A 20612-nucleotide genomic window follows, 5' to 3' on the forward strand; every position below is an offset into this window, starting at 1 on the left:
CTTATAACAATTACAATAACAATGGTCATTGGCTATTTACTGTGTGCCATGTGCCATTTAATCCTCATAACAATCAAATGAGATGATTATTACTCCCACTTTTACAGATGAGAATATAAGGAACCAGTGACTAATTAAGTCTGGGTGAAAGATTTGTGTCTTGAGCTCAAAAAGTGATACTGAAGATGTATAGAAATACATTCAGACATACAGATGACCCTTGAACAACATGGGTTTGAAATGTATGGAGTTACATATACACAATTTTTTTTTTCAATAAATACAGTACTGTAAATGTATTTTCTTTAAGATTTTAACACTTCGTTTGTCTAACTTACTTTACTCTAAGAGTACAACGTAAAATATATATAGCATACAGCGTATGTATTAAGTGACTGTTTATGCTACTGGCATTCCAGTTAACAGTAGGCTGTTAGTAGCTAGGTTTGAGGGGAGTCAAAAGTTACATGTGGATTTTCAATTCGAAGGGGTCCATGCCCCTAACCCTTGCGCTATTCAAAGGCCAGCTGTGTTGGATAGAGAATACAGAACTTAAAAATACATAGGATGAGGTAGAAGTCAAGAATGGACTTCAAAAAAAAAAAAGAATGGACTTCAAGTTTCTAGCTTATGTTAGTTGATAAATGAATATGCCACTTAATGAAATAGAATACTGAAGGACAAAGAATTTGGGATACAGAGAGAAAAATTTAGACTTTGGTTTTAGATGTATCATATTTGAAATCCCTAAGGAATAAAAAATCAAGTGAAGATGTCAAGCAGACAACTGATTTAATCTTGAGCTGATTTAACTGATTTAATCTTGAGCTGAAAATAAAGGGAAAAGGCTGGAAATTAAAATTCTTAAGTCTTCAATATACAGGTGGAATTTAAAGCTTAGGACAGAAGAGTAAAAAGGTGAACAAGACCCTCACACTAAACCCAGATACTCCATTTCACTTCATTAAACATCTCTCGCCGTGATCATCGATTACTTTGATGTCACCAGGCTTCACAATCCTCATTCAACTTTATCTTTCAACAGAATTCAACACTATTGATTACTTCTTTCATCTCTTTTTACAAAAGACTCGCCCTCCTCTATACAGTTATTAAACACCAAGAATCCCTCCGTGCTCCCTCCTGGGTCCGTTTTTTCTAGTACTACCCTATCCTTAGGCAATTTCATCCACATGCATAACTTCACTTACTATCAACATGGCAGATGATATACACACATTAGTTTATACAGCCTGCCCAGAACTCTCCTCTGAGCTCCAACTGCCTCCTTGACAGCCTGTCTCAGGCATCTTTTCCAGTTAGAGACTTGGTAGATACTGCCTACCCGCCCCCCACAAAAGGCATTTAAATAGATCCGAAATTTTGAAGACGATTATCACAAAACCACTACAGGCCAACTCTCCAGAACACAGAATTTTATCATCAGTGATCATTTCCTTTCATGGATCATGACCTAAAATAGGTAAACCTGACAACCTGGTCTGATAACTAGAAGACGGGGAACAACCAAACGCACGACAAAAATACAATTACTGCGTTTTAGTGACAAATGGTTCGGAAAGGGAAGATGCAGAATGGTCAAGAGTGAATGTCCAAGGCCTGATGGGTGCGCGGCAACGGAAGACACCTGAAGAGACAGTAGGCCTTGCTAAGGGGCGAGTGGCAGACGACGACAGCCCCCAGCGAAAAGGGGCCAGGTTTGGGTTGCGGAGGAAGAGCGTGACAGTAAAGACCAGGTCAAAGAAGAGGGAAAGCCTTGGGGGGAACCCAAGAGGAGTACCTGTGAGGCCCCGGGAGCGTCGTGGGAGTAGGGGTGAGCTAAGCAGCAGCGGGGCGAACTCCAGAAGAGTGAACACCGAGTGGGCGGACCGCAGGCGGAGGGGGGGGCGGGGGGGAGGGGGACCCGGGGAAAACGGCTCAGTTGAGAAGCTCGTCCGCCGGGCGCGCCTTACCTGTGCCTGCGGGTCCGGAGCCCGGCACTGGCCTGCCGGAAGCAGAGAGTCCGCGCGGAGGGGGAGGAGCCGGGGGTAAGGAAGGAAGGGACACCGGACACGAAAAAGAGGAGCCGCTCACTCCCCCTAGTCAGGGAGAGCGGCTGATGGCGGGAACTGTGACCACACGCAAACACGCACGCACGCACGCACACTCGACGCGACCAGACGAAGCGCGTGCGCGCAAGCCTGCAAACTCCGCCCCTCCTGAGCCTTCGTCCCGCCCCAGGAGGGAGCGAAGTCTGGACGAGACAGCCCCGCCCCCGCCGTGCAGGAGTACGCATGCGCACTCTCCACTTCGCGCCCTGTGGACCTCCCACCATTTCCCTCCTACACAGCCGAGTCGGGCATGCGCACTACTTGTCCTCCGAGACTGCTCGGTTTTTCCCGCCCTTCACTGGCCTCTGGAGGAGAGTCAGAGTTCACGCCCCTCTTTGGGGATACCTGCTCGAAACTAGAGGATGCGGGGACTAGTAGGTGGCGGACGTCCTTCTGGCCCGGAATCTTAAGGGGCAAAGGACAGACTTTGGGATTGTAAACTCCGCCGGGAGCTGGGAGGCGGGAAGAGGTGTGTGGGCGGGGTCAGGGGTGAAAGGTCATAGGGCTGCGAAGGGGGCGGAGCGAGCCGGAGGCGGATGGCGGCTGCCGCGGCTCTTCATCTTTGGCGGCAGAGTCACTGAAACGGGGACGCGGCTGCGACGCGTCCGGCAGTGGGAGAAGAGCGGCGGCCGCTCCCAACATGCACAGCCTGGCGACGGCTGCGGTGAGTGACTGGGCGTTCCGGCCTGGGCCCAGACCCCTTCTAGCCCCGCGTTTCGGCCTGCTCTCCCAGGTCCCCGTGTGGGGCCCGGAGTCCAGCTCCTTGCCCTCAATCTGCGAGGCCCCGGCCCTCTCCTCGTCGCGCCTTGACTGTGGTGGAGCCGGCCCCCACTTTCCTCTCTGTTGGCTCTTGCGGCCTCCTGTGCCGAGTATCGCGTTCTTTTCCGGCCCCGGGGCCTGGTCCCGCGCCGGAGCGCCTCCCTCGCGGCCGGGACCGGCCATTCATTGATTCATTGCGCTGACCGACGGTTTCAGGGTGCCGGTTGCGTGCTGGGCGCCGGCGGGGATGAAGGGGAATTCCGTGGTCAATCTGACACGGCCCTTGCTCTCAGAACTCACTGCCCGGGCACTTCGCAGCGGGAAGGAAATGGCTTCTAACTCACACCACTTGCTTTACAGGTGGAAAATAGGAGACCGGGAGAAATGAATAATTATTATGCCCGACTTACGATACTCTGCGTTTAAAACCTTTTTCCCACATCTCATTTTACCAGGTCGATCTCTGGACAAGAAAAACGGATCGTGTAATACACCTGTCTGAACTAATTTTTTGGCTTTCCGTTGCATTTAGATAAAATTCAGACTCCTTGCTGTGGCCTACAAGGCCCTCCCTCTTCCATACGTACCATACGGTCTTTACCCACATTTACGGTCTAGTCTTATGTCACTTGCTCCGTAAGCTCCAGCCACACTGGCCTCCTGCCCATCCCTTATACCTGTGCTTTTACATTACACTTGGCACTTTCGGATCTCTATTCCTAGGACGCTCTTCTTACCACTTACCCACCCCCCCCAATTGCACACGCACATACACACTCAGCATATGGGTGTAACTGCGTCTTGTTCCCTGGGGTCTCTTCCTAAATCCTCCTAGAGTAACCTTCCCTGACCACTCTATTTAAAGAAGTTCTGTAACCCCCAACTTACCTGTTAAAAATATCTTTCTCAGCGCTGATCACAATTTTGTCATTTTTATATTCATTTACTTTCTTGTTGACTTAAGGGTAAGGAGGAAGTCCCCGGGGGTCCTGTTTACATGGTTACCCCAAGTGCCAGGACAGTTCCTGGCACAAAGTAAGGGCACAAACACTTTGCTAGATGAAAAAGTATGTATGAGGGAGATGACTACTGAGAGCACACACCCATAATGGGAAAACGAGATCGTATGATTGGAGTGCACTCTTCTGAATACTGGTGACATTTGTCAGTTACACTAAGATGAAGTGACTGAAGGGGGTAGTGTACTGACATTGCGTTATCAGGCAAATGACTTAAGTATTAAATAGAGGACCAAAAAAATTGCTTTTGCTTTAAATATAGAAAGTGAAAAGGTATGCTGAATATGACCAGACTATAGAATACATTGTCATTTCCAGGGCCAGTGGCATCTCTGCCCCTGTTGCCATGTTTCTAAGTATTTGTAAGTACTCAGAGTGGATACCTTTCCATCTTTCAGTTAGAGGTGATTGCAACTTCCCCAGCTTTTTTGTTTCTTCTCCCAAATTATACATGTAATTTGGGAAGAAACAAGTCAGATGATGCGGTTGCTGAGGGACACCTGGGTGGCTCAGGTAGTGATCTCAGGGTTCTGGAATCCAGTGCTGCATCGGGCTCCCTATTCAGCAAGGAGCCTGCTTCTGCCTCTGCCTGCTGCTCCTCCTGTTTGTGCAGGCATGTGGGCGCTCCCTCTCTCTAACAAATAAAAATCTTTGGGGGAAAAAAAAAAAGATGAGGTTTCTGCTGGTAGTAGAGGGACAATTTACACAAGGGATTCTTCTAAGCTTGGCTTGTCTAGTTCCTGGACATCTGATTATGTCTTCTCAGGCTTTGATACTAAACTGCTCTTTTCCTCGTGACTGTCTAAACTCTATTTCTATTCACTTCCTTTTCTTTTCACTTGTTCCCTAATGCATCTTTTTCTTTTTTTGATTTATTCATTTGTTTTGAGAGAGTGGCGGGGCCAGGGAAGGGCGGGGCAGAGAGAGAGAGTGTGTCTCAAGCAGACTCCCTGCTGAGAGTGGTGCTCCACCCAGGGCTCAGTCCCACAACCCTGAGATCATGACCTGAAATCAAGAAGTTGGATGTTTAACGGACTAAACCATGCTGGTGCCCCAACCTAATACATCTTTTGAACAGCCATTAGAGCTGTGGTTCTTTACTTGTGATAAATATGCAATACTTGTTTCTTCAATTACATTTACAGTGCTTGACATTGATTTAAAATTTAAGCTTTTAGATAGATTTTCATCTGTTAATGCTATTGGGCTCCCGCAGAAGCCCTGAGAAGTTCCTTTGTGCCACTCATTCACTAGACTATTTGGTCACTGAGGAAATGGAAGCATAGAAAAGTTGAGCCACCTTTTTCCCAGTCATTCATGCATTCTTATAAACTGCCTGTATTACTCTGAACTACGTAAAGGACAGTAGTGGTATATATTACTGGAAATTGAGAAGAGTTAATGATAACATGCAACAGTTCCTACAATAATCTAAGTTACTTGAGAAGATTTTTTTTGTTTAATGATGAGTATTATACTTGTGTATACCTTTATTTTTCTCTTTTTTAAAATAACAGGTAAGGGATGCCTGTGTGGCTCAGTCAGTTAAGTGTCTGCCTTTGGCTCAGGTCATGATCCCAACGTCCCGGGATCAAGTCCCACACTGGTCTCCCTGCTTAGCAGGGAGCCTGCTTCTCTCTCTACCTGCTGCTCTCTCAATCTCTCTGACAAATAAAAAAATAAATAAGTTTTAAAAAATAAAATAACAGGTAAATCATCACTTCAGCTAGGGAGATAGTACTGTCAAAGGAGAATGTGACCACATGAACATAGGATTTTATTCACTAGAGGGAAGAATTGAGAATTTGGCAAGTATCTTAAATTTTGACCCTTTAATAGTATTTTATTAGGCTAGAAATACACAATGTGTGTTTGTCATACTTTATAGCATACTTTTTAATGTTGCCATTATTGCCACCACACAATATAATTTCTCACATCGGTGAAATAGGGACAGAAATACCATGCAGGATTATCCTAAAGATGAAATAAGAATATCAAAGTACTTGGTGGTTGGCTGGGTATAGTCCTTGTTTATATGACTTGTTCCCATACTTGAGCCTTGGGGCTATAATTCCTGCCTCAACAAAGTAACAAATCACTTTGTTGTGGACCTTGGAGGTTGTTTCAGAGTAGTAGAACTACAAATCTTCCTATACTATGTGGGTCTTTAATGAATGTTATGCTAGGTGGCTAAAATAGTCAAAGGTAAGCCTTTAAGAGATTCATTGGCTATGCATTTTTTTTAAAATTTCCTCACTAGGAGACCCTGGGTGGCTCAGTCGGTTAAGTGTCTGCCTTTGGCTCAGGTCGTGATCCCAGTGTCCTGGGATCGAGTCCTGTGTGAGGCTCCCTGCTCCTTGGGGAGCCTGCCTCTTCCTCTCCCTCTTCCTGCCACTCCTGCTTGTTCGTGTGTGCTCGCACTCACTCTCACTCGCTCGCTTGCTCTCTGTCAAATAAATAATTTTCCCGCTAATTTGCACTGGCAGTTTTAACATCCTTATATACATGTTTTCCCTTCATTTTCCACCTAACCAGTAGCATCATCAGTACATCTTTTTGTGGGAGCTTTGCCAGACTCCCAGATGCTCTCCTCTTTGGCAAGTAAAAAGAATATTGTGCACTTTGAGGGATCTGATTTATTTTTTTTTAAAGATTTTATTTATGTGAGAGAAAACAAGCAGGGCGAGGTGCAGAGGCGGTGGGGAGAAGCAGACTACCCATTGAGCAGGGGACCTGACGTGGGGCTGAATCCCAGGACCCCAAGACCATGACCTGAGCCGAAGGCAGACACTGAACCAACTGAGCCACCCAGGTGCCCTGTGAGGGATCTGATTTAAATACTGTCTCCTCCCGTGTCTTCTGTTGAAGCTTCAAGCAAATTGCCTAACCTTTTTGGTTGTTCATTTCCATTTCTGTAAATTTTTTAAAAGTTTATTTATTTGAGAGAGAATGAGAGAGAGCATGAGAGGAGAGAAGTCAGTGGGAGAAGGAGACTTCCTCCTGAGCCGGGAGCCTGATGTGGGACTTGATCCCGGGACTCCAGGATCATGACCTAAGCCAAAGTTGCTTGACCAACTGAGTCACCCAGGAACCCCAGCATTTCCATTTTTAAAAAGATATTTTGAGGGGCGCCTGGGTGGCTCAGTGGGTTAAAGCCTCTGCCTTTGGCTCAGGTCATGATTCCAGGGTCCTGGGATCGAGTCCCACATCAGGCTCCTTGCTTGGCAGGGAGCCTCCTTCTCCCTCTGCCTCTGCCTGTCACTCTGTCTGCCTGTGCTCACTCTCACTCCTCTCTCTCTTACAAATAAATAAATAAAATCTTAAAAAAAAAAAAGATACTTTGGAGAATATTCTGGCCTTTACAAAGATATGAGGATAATGAAATGTAATATTTCCCTTTGGCATTATTTAGAAAGTATGTTTTCTTGGATTATCATCATAATGTAGACACCAAAGCTACATGTTGAGTCATTTCCAGACTTAGGAAAATAATTTCTCATTCAGTCTTACTCCATTCCTTCTTTTTTTTTTTTTAAGATTTTATTTATTTTTTTGACAAAGATCACAAGTAGGCAGAGAGAGAAAGGGGAGGAAGCAGGCTCCCTGCTGAGCAGAGAGCCCGATGCAGGGTTCGATCCCAAGACCCTGAGACCATGACCTGAGCTGAAGGCAGAGGCCTCAACCCACTAAGCCACCCAGGCGCCCCTGCCATTCCTTCTTTATTCGCTGTCACATATTTATTGGTAGGAAAACCAACAGGTATTTTGGCCCTTGAATATAAAGTTGTATTGAAAGATTTGGTTATTTTCTGTTTAAAAAAGCCATCAACATTATTGTTTAAATTTACTTGATGGGGGGTATGTCATATTTTGTTCCCATTTATGGATAATGTGGGTCTTTTTTTTTTTTAAGTTCTAAATATCTTGCTTCTTTTCATTTGGAGTCCAGATCTTTCAGAGATAGAAGACCAACTGTCAGTACCCTATGTTTGTGACACTTAGAGTCAACCATTAATAACTGACTATGGCAAATGTCTTGCCTGTGTTAAGCTTTGTTGAAACAAAAAAGTTACTTGAAATACATTTTTCGGATCCAAACCATTAAACAGAAAAGAGGAGAGTGAGTCCCTCCTAAATTTTGATAATATAAACATTTTTTAAACATATCTGTTACAAGGAAAGGACCACTAACTTTAAGGAGGGTATACCTAAAAATATATAATTATATAGGATTTCTAGTCATGGAAAGAAGCATTGAGGATAATAACTAATAGTCCAAATCATACTTCTCATAAATGACTTTCTGGTTTCTGCGTGTGTTATTGAACCCACTGTTTATCCAAGTCCAACCGTTAATGAGCTGTATTAGAATATTAAACTTAGAGTTCTGTATTAAGTTCTTAAAAAATAATTTCTTCAACTTGGATTATCGTGATTGCAGTCCTGTAGACCATGTAGGGCTCACTGATTGTAGAAAGAGATAGACAACAGTTCGAATCTAATTCTGCCATATACTCACGGTGTGAATTTGAGTCTGCTAAACCTCCCTGAATCGGTTTGCTCTTGCAGTTTTGAGAATAAGGGGAGGTAATAATCCACAGTGATTGGTACATTGACATAAACAAGGATTTGTTTAATACATGTCACCACCTATAAATAATTTCCAGAAAAGACAAACAATCTACAGTGGCAGAATGCTTATCCGTGGTTGCTGAGGACTGGGTTTGGGGTTTACTGAAAGAAGTGCTAGAGAACTTTTAAGAACGGTGGAAGAGGTCTATCTCTTGGTTGTGGTGGTGGCTAGTCAAGTGTGTAGGTTTCTCAAAATCGAAATATACACATAAAATGGGTATGCTTAAAACTTTATGCAAATTAACCTTGATAAAATTAACTTTTAAAAAAAGGTTTTATTTATTTATTTATTTATTTGAGAGGTAGAGAAAGGGGCAGAGGGAGAGGAAGAAGTAGACTCCCAACTGAGCCAGGAACCCACTGTGGGGCTCAGTCCCAGGACCCTGGGATCACAACCTGAGCCAAAGACAGATGCTTAACCAACTGAGCCACTCAGGTGCCCCTAAAATTAACTTTTTAAAAAGATCTCTTAGTCTCTCAGTCACAACTAAGAGCTAAATACCAAGATTTTAGAGCCACTGGGACTTTAATAATCATAGTTCCCTTATTTTACCAATGATAAAATTGAGGCTTGGGTTAGTAAATGACTTATCCTAGGTCATACAATTATAGAAATGGCAAAACTGTGTTTTGAAACCATTTCTGGCTCCAGTCCAGGGTGTGTTCCACTTACTGTACTTGTGTAGTTACATGTAAGCCAGGTCTTTTCTGTTCTTTAACTTAATAAACAGGTTTTAAATTCTGGATTGTGTATAGATTTTATAGGGTCTATGAATTCTTTGATATTATGTGTAAATTTTGTGGAAAAGAAATTATATGCAAAACCATTTACACTGGGGCACCTGGTGGCTCAGTGGGTTAAGCCTCTGCCTTTCACTCAGGTCATGATCCCAGGGTCCTGGGATTAAGCCCCACATCAAGCTCTCTGCCTCTGCCTACTTGTGATCTCTGCCAAATAAATAAATAAATAAAATCTTATTTATCATTTGCACTTGTCTGATTCAAGAAGTGTTAACCTCTATTCTTGTGGTATTATCCTGTTATTTTTAATATGTTTAAGTTAAATAATCTCTAATAGAGAATTCATAGATGAATTGCTTATCAGCCACTGAGCAGTTTGTGCTACTAGCTGGAGTTTCCTATCAGCCACAGTCTCAGAAAGTATTAGTAAATCATAAGTTAAAAGAATTTTAGCAATTGGCTAAGGAATCTTTAGAAGTGATCTTTAAATAGAGAATGGGAAGAAGAGGAAACCTGCCATGGTTTACTCATAGTTTCATCAGTTTTAAAATGAGGATAACAACCAGGTGGTTCTGACCATTAGATGAAACCATGTTTTAAAAAGTGTACCTGGGTGCCTGGGTGGCTCAGTCAGTTAAGTGTCTGACTCTTGGTTTTGGCTCAGGTCATGATAGGGTTGTGAGATCAAGCCCTGCATTGGGTATGTGAATTGTCACCCTCAGGGTGCCTGGGTGGCTCAGTTGGTTAAGCATATGTCTTTGGCTCAGGTCGTGATCCCAAGGTCCTGGGATCAATCCCTTTGTGGGGCTCCTGGCTTAGCGGGGAGCCTGCCTCTCCCTTTCCCCCCTGCTCATGCTCGCGTGCGTGCTCTCTCTCTCTCTAATAAATAAATCTTTAAAAATAAACACATCTTTCTCTGCCCTGCTTGTGTACACATGCTTTCTCTTTCTCTCTCTCTCTCAAAAATACATACCTGTGTAAATAAAGTGTACAGTATAGTTATTTCGTCTCTCATTCACCCCACTCCCTCTTTCACTTCTCACAGCTTTTAGGAAGACCTCGATTTCTAGATTCTCATATTTTTGTGAAAGGTGTGCCTAAATGGTCCTTGGGATTTAGAAGGAGAGTAAGATACATTTGGGAGTTTTATTACCATGAAGATCTAGTGAGATGCTGGAGTTATGCTTTGGAATTTTATTTAAGGATAATGTCCAAAGTATTTCATCAGTTGTTAATATTAGTACAGGTGACCCTTGAACAAGGTGGGGATTAGGAGTGCTGACCCCAATCCTCGCACACAGTCAAAAATCTGAACATGCAACTTTTTTTTTTTTTTTAGATTTTATTTATTTATTTGACAGAGAGAGATCACAAGTAGGCAGAGAGGCAGGCAGAGGGCGGGGTGGGGGGAGCAGGCTCCCCGCTGAGCAGAGAGCCCAATGCGGGACTTGATCCCAGGACCCCGAGATCATGACCCGAGCTGAAGGCAGTGGCTCAACCCACTGAGCCACCCAGGCACCGTGAACATGCAACATTTGACTGCCCCAAAACTTACCTCCTATTCGCCTACTAACTTTATCAATAACAGTTGATTAACACCTATTTTGTAGGTTATAAATATTACATACCATATTCTTATTAAAGTAGAAGAAAATGTTAAAGCAAATCGTAAGGAAGAGAAAATATACTTAGAGTACTGTACTGTATTGAAGAAATATGCCTATGAGTGGACATGTGCAGTTCAAACCCATGTTCAAGAGTCATCTGTACTTATCAATACGTAACTGAAAATGTAAATATATTGTCCTTTTTTTAATTTTCCAAAATAACTAAACTTTTGCATGTATTATAAAATTACCTGTTGATGTATGTGGGGGAGGTGTGCGTGTGTTAGTGTGCATTAGTGGCTATCACTAGCTAGATTATTCCCATGTGAACCATGATTTGACATAGGGAATTATGTCAAATGGTCTCACTGACTTTCTTATTAGAATGATGATCATCAAGTATCTTGTAATCTCAATTAAATTGAGAATTTCTCTTCACCTCAATGGTATCATTTATGGTGCTGATTGTTTTTCAGATTCTGATGAACTCATAACAGTGACATTTCAGTTTTTGTCTGAGATGTTTACATATTCCCTGTCTCTTGTCTAGGTCACAGGAAATGTTTGTTTGTTTGTTTTTTGAAAGTCATCTTTAGATCAGACCTAATCTTTCAGGCAGGTGAAAAGCAACCTTAGCAAAGCAGTTAAGAGAACAGACTTTAGGGACGCCTGGGTGGCTCAGTGGGTTAAGCCGCTGCCTTCGGCTCAGGTCGTGATCTCAGGGTCCTGGGATCGAGTCCCACATCGGGCTCTCTGCTCAGCAGGGAGCCTGCTTCCTCCTCTCTCTCTGCCTGCTTCTCTGCCTGCTTGTGATCTCCCTCTGTCAAATAAATAAATAAAATCTTTAAAAAAAAAAAAGAGAGAGAGAGAGAACAGACTCTGTTGCCAGGCTGCCTGGGTTCAAATTTTGACTTTGGCACTTAAGTGTTAAATAAGTTCTCTCTTCCTCTGTAAAGTGAGGGAGATGACAAGTATTTATTTGGGACGGTGCCTGACAGAGTAAACACTACATGTTAGCTTCCATTTTTATTTTCAGAAAAAAATTGTATTTATCCCATTGCAAATTGGTATTTGGTGGGTTTGAACTAAGTCCTCCTATTAAGTTGGGAGCAAAATTCACCAGGGATAATGTAAAGGAGGGTTCTTATCCCAAGTCCTGGCGTCAGACTGCCCTTATTGCCTTCCCATTGCTAGAATGGCTACAGAGCCCCTAGCTCTCTTGGAACCCAAGCCCCATGGAAGCTGCAGTTCCCGTAAGTAGTCTCAAAAGTTTGAGTATTTAAAAAAAAAAAGTTGGAGTGTTGCCGGCAGCAGGTGGCCATGACCTTAGGTACCCAAGTTGTCACCAGTTGGCCCTTTAAGGTGTTCACATCACTCCAGGGGCACCATCCCTTTGCTGGAGTCAGGTGGGCTTTGGGAATGGAGTGTGTAGGGGCGGGGCCTGGTGTCCAGAAGCGATGGTATGCTCCAGTGGGGGCTACAGGTCCATCCTGCTGTTCACCTGGGGCTCCCCAGGGCAGCATGAGGATAGGAATTCCAGATACAAGTCCCAGGCTGGCTCTAGTGGGGGCAATAGAGCTTACTGCTGGTGGTGTCCGGGCGACAGGACTTTAGGGAGAGTTGAATGAGTCATGACTAATCAAGACAGATGCTGTCTTGCTGGAGGAGTGTCTGAAGCCCTTTAGTTACTGGATTGTGGGTTGTCCCAGGGAGTGGGCAGGAAACCCAAAGCTAAAATTTTAGCCCTTGTTTCCACTGAGCTTTTAAGATGATGTAATACTTTAAATAAACATACCCTGTCTTCTGGTGGGAATTACATTCCCCAAAATAATTTTAAGTTGAGGGCCTATGTAGAGCAGTCTGGAAAGTGCACATGGTGGGTCAGTCCTGCTTTTGCTGTTGGGGGATGGAAGGACTGCCCTATTCATATTGTTGCTGTGGGAGCCTGTGTTTCCTTGAGGAGCATCACTGGAGGAAGCTACAAAGCACCTTCTGACAGATTACTCTAAGGCACTTAAGGAAGACTTGAGCTGCATGGTATTTCAGTCCATTTAGCAAAACGCCTTGTGGTTCATTCTGTCAAGCAAGTGAAATGATAAACATTAAGCTAAAAGCTTGTCATCAAGCTTCCATTTAGAGAAGGCTGCTGTTCAGCTTGGGTAGAGTGATTGTGAGTACACCTCATAGTCTGTCTTAACTTTTGTTCTTCAACAAAGACAGTTGTCCTCTCAGTTCCTCATCTTTCCGTATGGACGATGGTAAGGTTGTCATTCCGTCACACTAAGGTGTAGTGGGAACATGTAAATGCCATGGGAAGCTGTGTGATGCAGTTCAAGAAGGCACTGGAATATGCAACTGCACACTTGGTGAATTGAGCAGGTTAATTCCTCTGAGTGTTAGCTATCTCATCTACAAGTGTAGTTGCCTTTTTTCTACCAATTCACCCTGTCTACCTATCTATTCCCCTTGGTTGGGAGAATTAAGTGAGAAAATATTGGGCATAGAGCTAGAAATCATGAATTTTTTAGGACATTTGAACTAGAAATAGCAATGGTAATCATTTTTCTAGTCTATTATCTTATTTTCCAGAAGAGTAATTGAGGAACTTAATCAAGGTCACAAGGTTGTTTGACAAGTATGGAGAATTACAGAAATGCTCAGGTTTTTTTGGAATGGTGTGATGCTTTAGTACAATAATGAAAGAATGTTCTCTCTGTGGCCCCTACATGAGGAAGTAATGAGTGATTGTCAAAGGGACTGAGTTAGAGTATGTATAAGAATCATTAGAAGGGGAGCATTTCCAAATTACATAGGTTTTTCTGCTCCATGGAGGAGGATGCTGGAATTACTGCGGAAGGACCAGCAGTGGGTGGAGAGGGTATAAATTGTTTTCTTTCAGGAACTATTATAGGTATATGCTTTTAAAAAGTTGAAGCTATGCAGTAGATTTTATTGTATACAACAAAAAGTAAATTAGGGCACCTGGGTGGCTTAGTTGGTTGAGCCTCCAACTCTTGGTTTTTGCTCAGGTCATGACCTCAGTGTCTTGAGATTGAGCTCCGCATTAGGGTCTTCCTCCAGAGTCAGCTTGATTCTTCCCCTCTCCTTCCTGCTCTGTTCCCCCCCCCCCCATGTGCTCACATGCTCTCTTGGGCGCTCTCGCTCTCAAATAAATAAATTTTTAAAAAATTAAGTAAATCTCTCATATAGGTTCTACTTCAGCAGTAATTACAGTTTTTTGTTGTAGTTGTTACTGTTACGTGTCATTCTAGAAACATTGTATATGAATATATAAGAATACAGTTGTGTATATTAATGGATTATATATAAGGTTCTGTACCTTTTGTGTTTTTTTCTATTTTGTATCAGCACATATAGAGCTATCCTTTTAAAAGGGCTACATAGTATTACAAATATAGATGTACCCATACATATTTAAATTTTCCTTTGATAGAAATTTACTATTTCAAGTTTTTGCTTTTAAAACAATGCAGCTGGGACGCCTGGGTGGCTCAGTCGATTAAGCCACTGCCTTCGGCTTAGGTCATGATCCCAGGGTCCTAGGATCAGAGTCCCACATCAGGCTCCTTGCTCAGCAGGGAGTCTGCTTCTCTCTCTGACTCTGCCTGCTTGTGCTTTGTCTGTCTGTCTCTTTCTCTGAGAAATAAATAAATAAATAAGTAAAATCTTAAAAAAACAAAACAATGCAACAGTAAACGTCCTGGTGTATCTTCAGTACAGCCCAAGTATACTTGGATGAATTCCTAAACATGGAATTACTAAAGGATGTATACATTTTAGAATTTATTTTTTAAAGATTTTATTTATTTATTTGACAGAGCAAGAGCACAAACAGGGTGAGTGGTAGGCAGCAGGAAAGGGAGAAGCAGGCTCCCCGCAGAGCAAAGGGAGCCCGATGTAGGACTGGATCCCAGGACCCCCGGGTCATGACCGGAGCCGAAGGCAGTTGCGTAATCAACTGAGCCACAGGCACCCTGCATTTGAGATTTTGATAGATTGGCTTAAGTGTATATATTTAGAAAAGCTCTCCTGGTATTTAGAAAAATATATATTCCTTCTAAAGCAGAGTAAGACTTGGTTTGATTCTAATGAAATTCACATGTTCACTTTCTTGTTTTCACTTAAAGCCTGTGCCTACTGCACTGGCTCAGGTAGATAGAGAAAAAATCTATCAGTGGATCAATGAGCTGTCCAGTCCTGAGACAAGGGAAAACGCTTTGCTGGAGCTGAGTAAGAAGCGAGAATCTGTTCCTGATCTTGCACCCATGCTGTGGCATTCTTTTGGTACTATTGCAGCACTTTTACAGGTGGGTATATATCCGGGAGTTGCAGGTCAGTCCTGTTCCCCACACTGTCTCTCTGCCTTGGCTCAAATGATTTTGAAGTCTTGAGTAGAATGATTTTTTAAATGTCAGCATTTTAAGGATCTGTTTTAGAAAAGTAAGGTGCTTGTTGCAATGCAGGTTAATAGATCTCACCCAAAAGATTTATTTAATCTGAGATTAAAAATCTGTATTTTTAACAAGCAGCTGCCCCATTCTTAAGTCATTCTGATGCAGGCAGTCTGAGAACCACACTTTGAGAAACACAGCTTTAGGACTACTACAAGACATTTCTAGGTGACATAGGAGAAAAGGTGGAAGGCAGAGTATAAGAACTGCAGAGTATATTCTGATGAACAGAAATGTTAAGATATAACAGCTATAGGATTAGAGGTAGGTATGCTTGTACATTAAAGAATAAATCCCTGAAATGTGGTTCTGACTGTAATGGTCATTGGTGAGAAATAAGTTGATACAGTATAATCCTAAAATATCAAGATAATGGCATAATCATCCTTTAAAGTATTGTCTAAAATTCCCAATAATTAATTTTTCAAATCTGTTATGTAAATTTGCATTCAGTTTCTACTTCATGTAGCCAAGAAGCTAATCTTTTTAAAATTTATTTTTTATTTTTATTTTTTAAAGATTTTATTTATTTATTTGAGAGAGAGTAAGAAAGAACATGAGAGGGCAGAGGGTCAGAGGGAGAAGCAGACTCCCCGCTGAGCAGGGAGCCCAATGTAGGACTCAAAACCAGGACTCTGGGATCATGACCTGAGCCGAAGGCAGACACTTAAACCAATTAAGCCACCCAGGTGCCTGAAACTAATCTCTTTTTTAACTAAAGTATAGTTAGCATACGATGTTCTATTAGTTTCAGGTGTTCAACATAATGATTCAACAGTTGAACAATTCTGTACTCACTGCTTATCACAATAGGTATATTCTTAATCTCCAAAACTAATCTTTTTTATAGGAACATTTTCAATAACAGTTTTACAGTTAAAGGAATTGTATACAGCAAATCATCCCCTTTTGATAGAGATTATACATATTCACTGCTGTTTGTATCTATCCCCCTGCATATATTCCTGTTCTTATCTCTCCCTTTTTGTAGTTGGTACCTGTCCAAACTCAGATTGCTTTCTAAGTACTGTGGCTGATTTACTGACACTTACTATCTGACCAATTATCTAATCATGGTAACTTAAAACAGGGCATTAACAAAAAGAAGGGATTATAACAGCCACAGCCCCTCAAGCAAAGGCCTCCACAGATGCTGGATGTTAGAGGAAATATAGGTGACCACAGTTTCCTCCAGAGGAATCTTTTAGAGACCTATGTAGAAATGTCACATAGTCTCAGGTGTATTGTGAGGAAAAGATAGGAGCATTATTTATTTTTGCTTGGACTTTGATGATTCAGCTACAGGATATAAGGGTTGGGGTTTGTAGGGTTTTGCTTTAATACCATCAAAATTAATTGTGAAATAGTTATTCTTTATTCATCTGGTGCTGGTTTCCATTTTTTAGGAAATTGTAAATATTTATCCATCTATCAACCCACCCACCTTGACAGCACACCAGTCTAATAGAGTTTGCAATGCTCTGGCATTACTACAATGTGTGGCGTCACACCCAGAAACCAGGTGAGTGCTTGGATGAGTCTGGCAATGGAGGTTTGTATCAAATATGGTCTTTTTCTGATTGATGAGCAGAAGGACATGCAATAGGAGTAGGAACCATGTGTGTAGATGTGGATCTTCAGGATTCTCATTTTTTTTTAGAGAATTTCTTTTCTCTAATTCACCAAGTTTTCATGTAGTAACAGTATAGTATTGTTTGATAGTTCTAAGTTTTTTTTTATTATGGTAAAATATATATGACATAAACTTACCATTTCAGCCATCTTTAAGCACAGAGTTCAGTGGTAGTAAATGTATTTATAATGGGCAACTATCCCCACCATACATCTCTCCATATCTCTTTTCATAGTGTAAAACTAAAACGGTACCCATTAAACCGCAATTGCCCATTACTGTAGCCCCCTGTAACCATCATTCTACTTTGTGTTTCTTTGATTTTGACTACTCTACTACCTTAGTTAAATGGAATCGTTCAGTATTTGTCTTTTTGTGCTTGGCTTATCTCAACATCCATATTGTAGCAGATGTCAGAATTTCCTTCCTTGTTAAGTCTGAATAAAAATCCATTGTCTCATTTACTTTTTACCCATCCATTCATAGCAGTGATCTATTAAGGAGTGTTCACGGGGTCTGTGGCTGGCTCAGTAGAGCGTGTGATTCGTGATCTCAGCGTCATGAGTTCGAGCCCCACATTGGGGGTAGAGTTTACTATTAAAAAAATTAAAGTAAGAGTGATGTTCACATCTCAAGAAAGATCAGGCATGTCGATATTTCCTCCTCCTGAATTCGTGGTAGGCATCCCTATGTAAAGCACAGTGCATGGCATTTACTATCAGTTCAGTAAATATTTGACCCCAGTATTTTTTTCCCCACTGAACCTAGTTTGGCTTCGTAATCTTTCTTAACACAAGATCCTCAGCAATCTGGTAGCAGGTCAGAACTGGCATGCCATTTGGCATGCTACATCTGATAAGAAAAGGGAAATCCTGTTCAGTAATCCTGTTTTGTGACCTTTACGGTTCTAAGGCATTTAACAGTCATCTTATTAAAGTCTTTTGTCTCTTTATCAATTATAAAATCTGAGTGCTAAGTTGGCACTGACATTGCAGAATTTCAGAGAAGTTACTGTGAAAATTATTCTTAAGCACTTAAGGAAAATGCAAGAGTACTTTGAGTGTTAAAAATTTAAAGAGTTTGTTCTCCCACAAGATTAGTTATCTATAAATAATACAAAGTAATAGATTGGTTCTATATTAGTTGCCTGAGATACTAGCTTCAGATTACAATGTTTTTAGAGGGGCACCTGTGTGGCTCAGTTGGTTAGGCCTCTAATTCTTGGTTTCAGCTCAGGTCTTGATCTCAGGGTCATGAGATCGAGCCCCAAGTTGGGTTCCATACTCAGCATGGAATCTGCTTGGGATTCTTTCCCTTCCCTCTCCCTCCCCTTCTGTTTCTCGCCCCCCCTTGCATGTGTGCTGTCTTTCTCTAAAATAAGTAAATCTTTAAAATGTTTTTAGAATACTTAGTATATCAGAACTACTCTAACAAAAAAAGAACAGTGTGCATTGAAACAGCAGATAAATCTCATAATGGCTGCTTTGTTTCTTCATTTTGGTTTATAATGTTTTGTCTGACTTTACCTGTGAATATTATTATTCAGTCATAAATTAGGTGAGGGAAGGCACCTAGGAGATTCTCCTGGGCAGTTAATAGCATTTTTATGACCTATTTTTTAAAATCCACAGTTAGATATTTTATCAGTTTTTTAGGAACTTGGTACTAATTACAGGGAAAATTTTGTATTCTCTTAACCATAAACCTAGAGTAGATTTTTTTAACCATGACATTGCCATTTTGAGCTAGATTTTGTGGTGAGAGGAGGGGGATGAAAGGGGGCTCCCCTGTGCACTGTTGGATGTTTAGCAGCATTCCTGGCCTCTGCTCACTGGACGCCAGTAGCGCCCCATTGGTTGTGACAACCAAAAATATCTCCAGACATTGTCACATGTACCCTGATGAGCAGAATCATCCCAGCTAAGAACTGCTGGTCTAACTAATGACCAACAACTCTTTTCTAGAGATTCCTTGGTTAGTTGACATTACAGGCCCTAACAAAATAAACTGTCTGGAAATTGAATGTTCAGAATCCTTAGACATGAACTCTGAGCTCTGATTGGGATTGTTTTTCTTCCAGGTCAGCATTTCTTGCAGCACACATCCCACTTTTTTTGTACCCGTTTTTGCACACTGTCAGTAAAACACGGCCCTTTGAGTATCTTCGGCTAACCAGTCTTGGAGTTATTGGTAAGTTATTGGGGTGGTTTTGCAAGTCTGAAATCTTTGGTGTTTTGTTTTTTATACCTTTTGTTCCCCAATTGTTCATTTTTGTCTTTGAGGTTGAGTCTATTTTCACTAAGGAGGACATAATAATAAATAGTAATAAATAATAAATATTTATTAAGTAAATAAGTAATACAGTGGTTCTTACCAAGTACCATTCTGAATGTTGTTAATAAGGGTGTGAAGACCCAGCATTTGGGATTAAATTCAGCCTATGTTTAGAAACAATTACCAGAATCATAGGGAGAATAAAGAACAAGCTAAAGTCAACAAAGAGTATTATTGCAGAAATAAGAATTCGAGTTGGTTTTTTTGGGAGGGGGATGCCTGGGTGGCTCAGTCTGTTAAGTGTGCAGCTCTTGATTTCAGCTCAGGTCATCATCTCAGGGTTGTGAGACTGAGCCTCTATTGGGCTCTGTTCTGAGTGTGATGCCTGCTTGGGTTTCTCTCTTTGCCTCTCCCTCTGCCCCTCTGACTTGAGCCCATGTACATTTTTTTTTTTTTTTTTTTTCAAAAAAAAAAAAAAGAATTTGCATTGGTTGTTTTGTTTCTTTCTAACTTTGAAGGTTTTGTCCTATAACTACAGATGTTCATCCTCTATTTCACCTCCTTGAATTTTTGCATGCCAAAGGTAATGTTTCCATGTATATTTACTATAGGAGATGTGTCTAAAGTACATTTTACTCAACAAAATAATATATTAGCTGTTTCAGATCTCAGACTCCCAGATAATAAAGAACTGTCTTTGGGTTTATGAAAAATAAATACATTCAAGAAGGGTTTCTTTTTAAATTCCCTTCAGTGTCATTTTCTCGTAGTTTTTGCTCACATGCTGGCCAAACAGTAAGAACATCAATTGTATAAACTTTGGTTATTGTGTTTATGTTCAACCTGTGTTCATATCCCTATAATTATAAACCATAGGTCAGGAAGTATACTGTAAGAGTTTAATACTTATATTGCTTCTCAACCTTTTGATCAAGATCAAGTGTAGTGTCTGTTCTTACCAGTTGAAAAGTTTAGTATTTCTGAGACACATTTCTCAGAAATATTTTATTGTACATTTAAGGAGTAGCTGCTATCTCATGTACTCCACATGAATGTTACTGTTTTTTACATCCTCTCCAAAGTAGTACTCTTAGTTAGAAACATTTTTTCCCAATGTATTTTATAATTTTAAGCTACCAAAATTTCTCATGTAGGATTTAAAACATGAACAAGCCAAAAGAAGACAGTTCTGTCATTAATTCCAATTTAAATTGTCCTACTTCTGCTGGTTTTTTTGACCACAGCAGTCAGATGATGCATTAGGTGATGTTAGAATAGGTTAACTGTAGGGGGATAAAAAAGATATTTGTATATATTAGAGAATGATGACTGCATTAACATCCATCACCACACATGGGCTGG

At 41.4% G+C, this 20612-nt stretch overlaps 2 protein-coding genes and 1 pseudogene across 4 annotated transcripts in view; 2 read left to right on the forward strand and 1 right to left on the reverse strand.

Annotated features, from left to right (window-relative positions):
- Positions 1-2141, reverse strand: part of USP37 (ubiquitin specific peptidase 37) — an 86726-nt gene extending 84585 nt beyond the window's left edge. For 2 of the 3 annotated variants that reach the window (XM_044241595.1, XM_044241593.1), the window contains exon 1: positions 1974-2141. The gene's annotated coding sequence lies outside the window, so the exon portion shown is untranslated. Of the gene's footprint in view, positions 1-1801; positions 1819-1973 lie in introns of those variants that run through there. The other variant, XM_044241594.1, reaches the window with a different exon arrangement.
- A 226-nt stretch (positions 2142-2367) lies between these two features.
- Positions 2368-20612, forward strand: part of CNOT9 (CCR4-NOT transcription complex subunit 9) — a 31566-nt gene continuing 13321 nt past the window's right edge. The window contains exons 1-4 of the mRNA XM_044241598.1: positions 2368-2775; positions 15020-15199; positions 16750-16865; positions 19057-19166. Of these exons, the coding sequence (XP_044097533.1) occupies positions 2752-2775; positions 15020-15199; positions 16750-16865; positions 19057-19166 (430 nt within the window). The 5' untranslated portion in view covers positions 2368-2751. The remainder of the gene's footprint in view (positions 2776-15019; positions 15200-16749; positions 16866-19056; positions 19167-20612) is intronic.
- Positions 20161-20289, forward strand: LOC122903688 (annotated as a pseudogene).

The sequence above is a fragment of the Neovison vison genome, chromosome 3, assembly GCF_020171115.1.
Source record: "Neovison vison isolate M4711 chromosome 3, ASM_NN_V1, whole genome shotgun sequence".
Lineage (NCBI taxonomy): Eukaryota > Metazoa > Chordata > Mammalia > Carnivora > Mustelidae > Neogale > Neogale vison.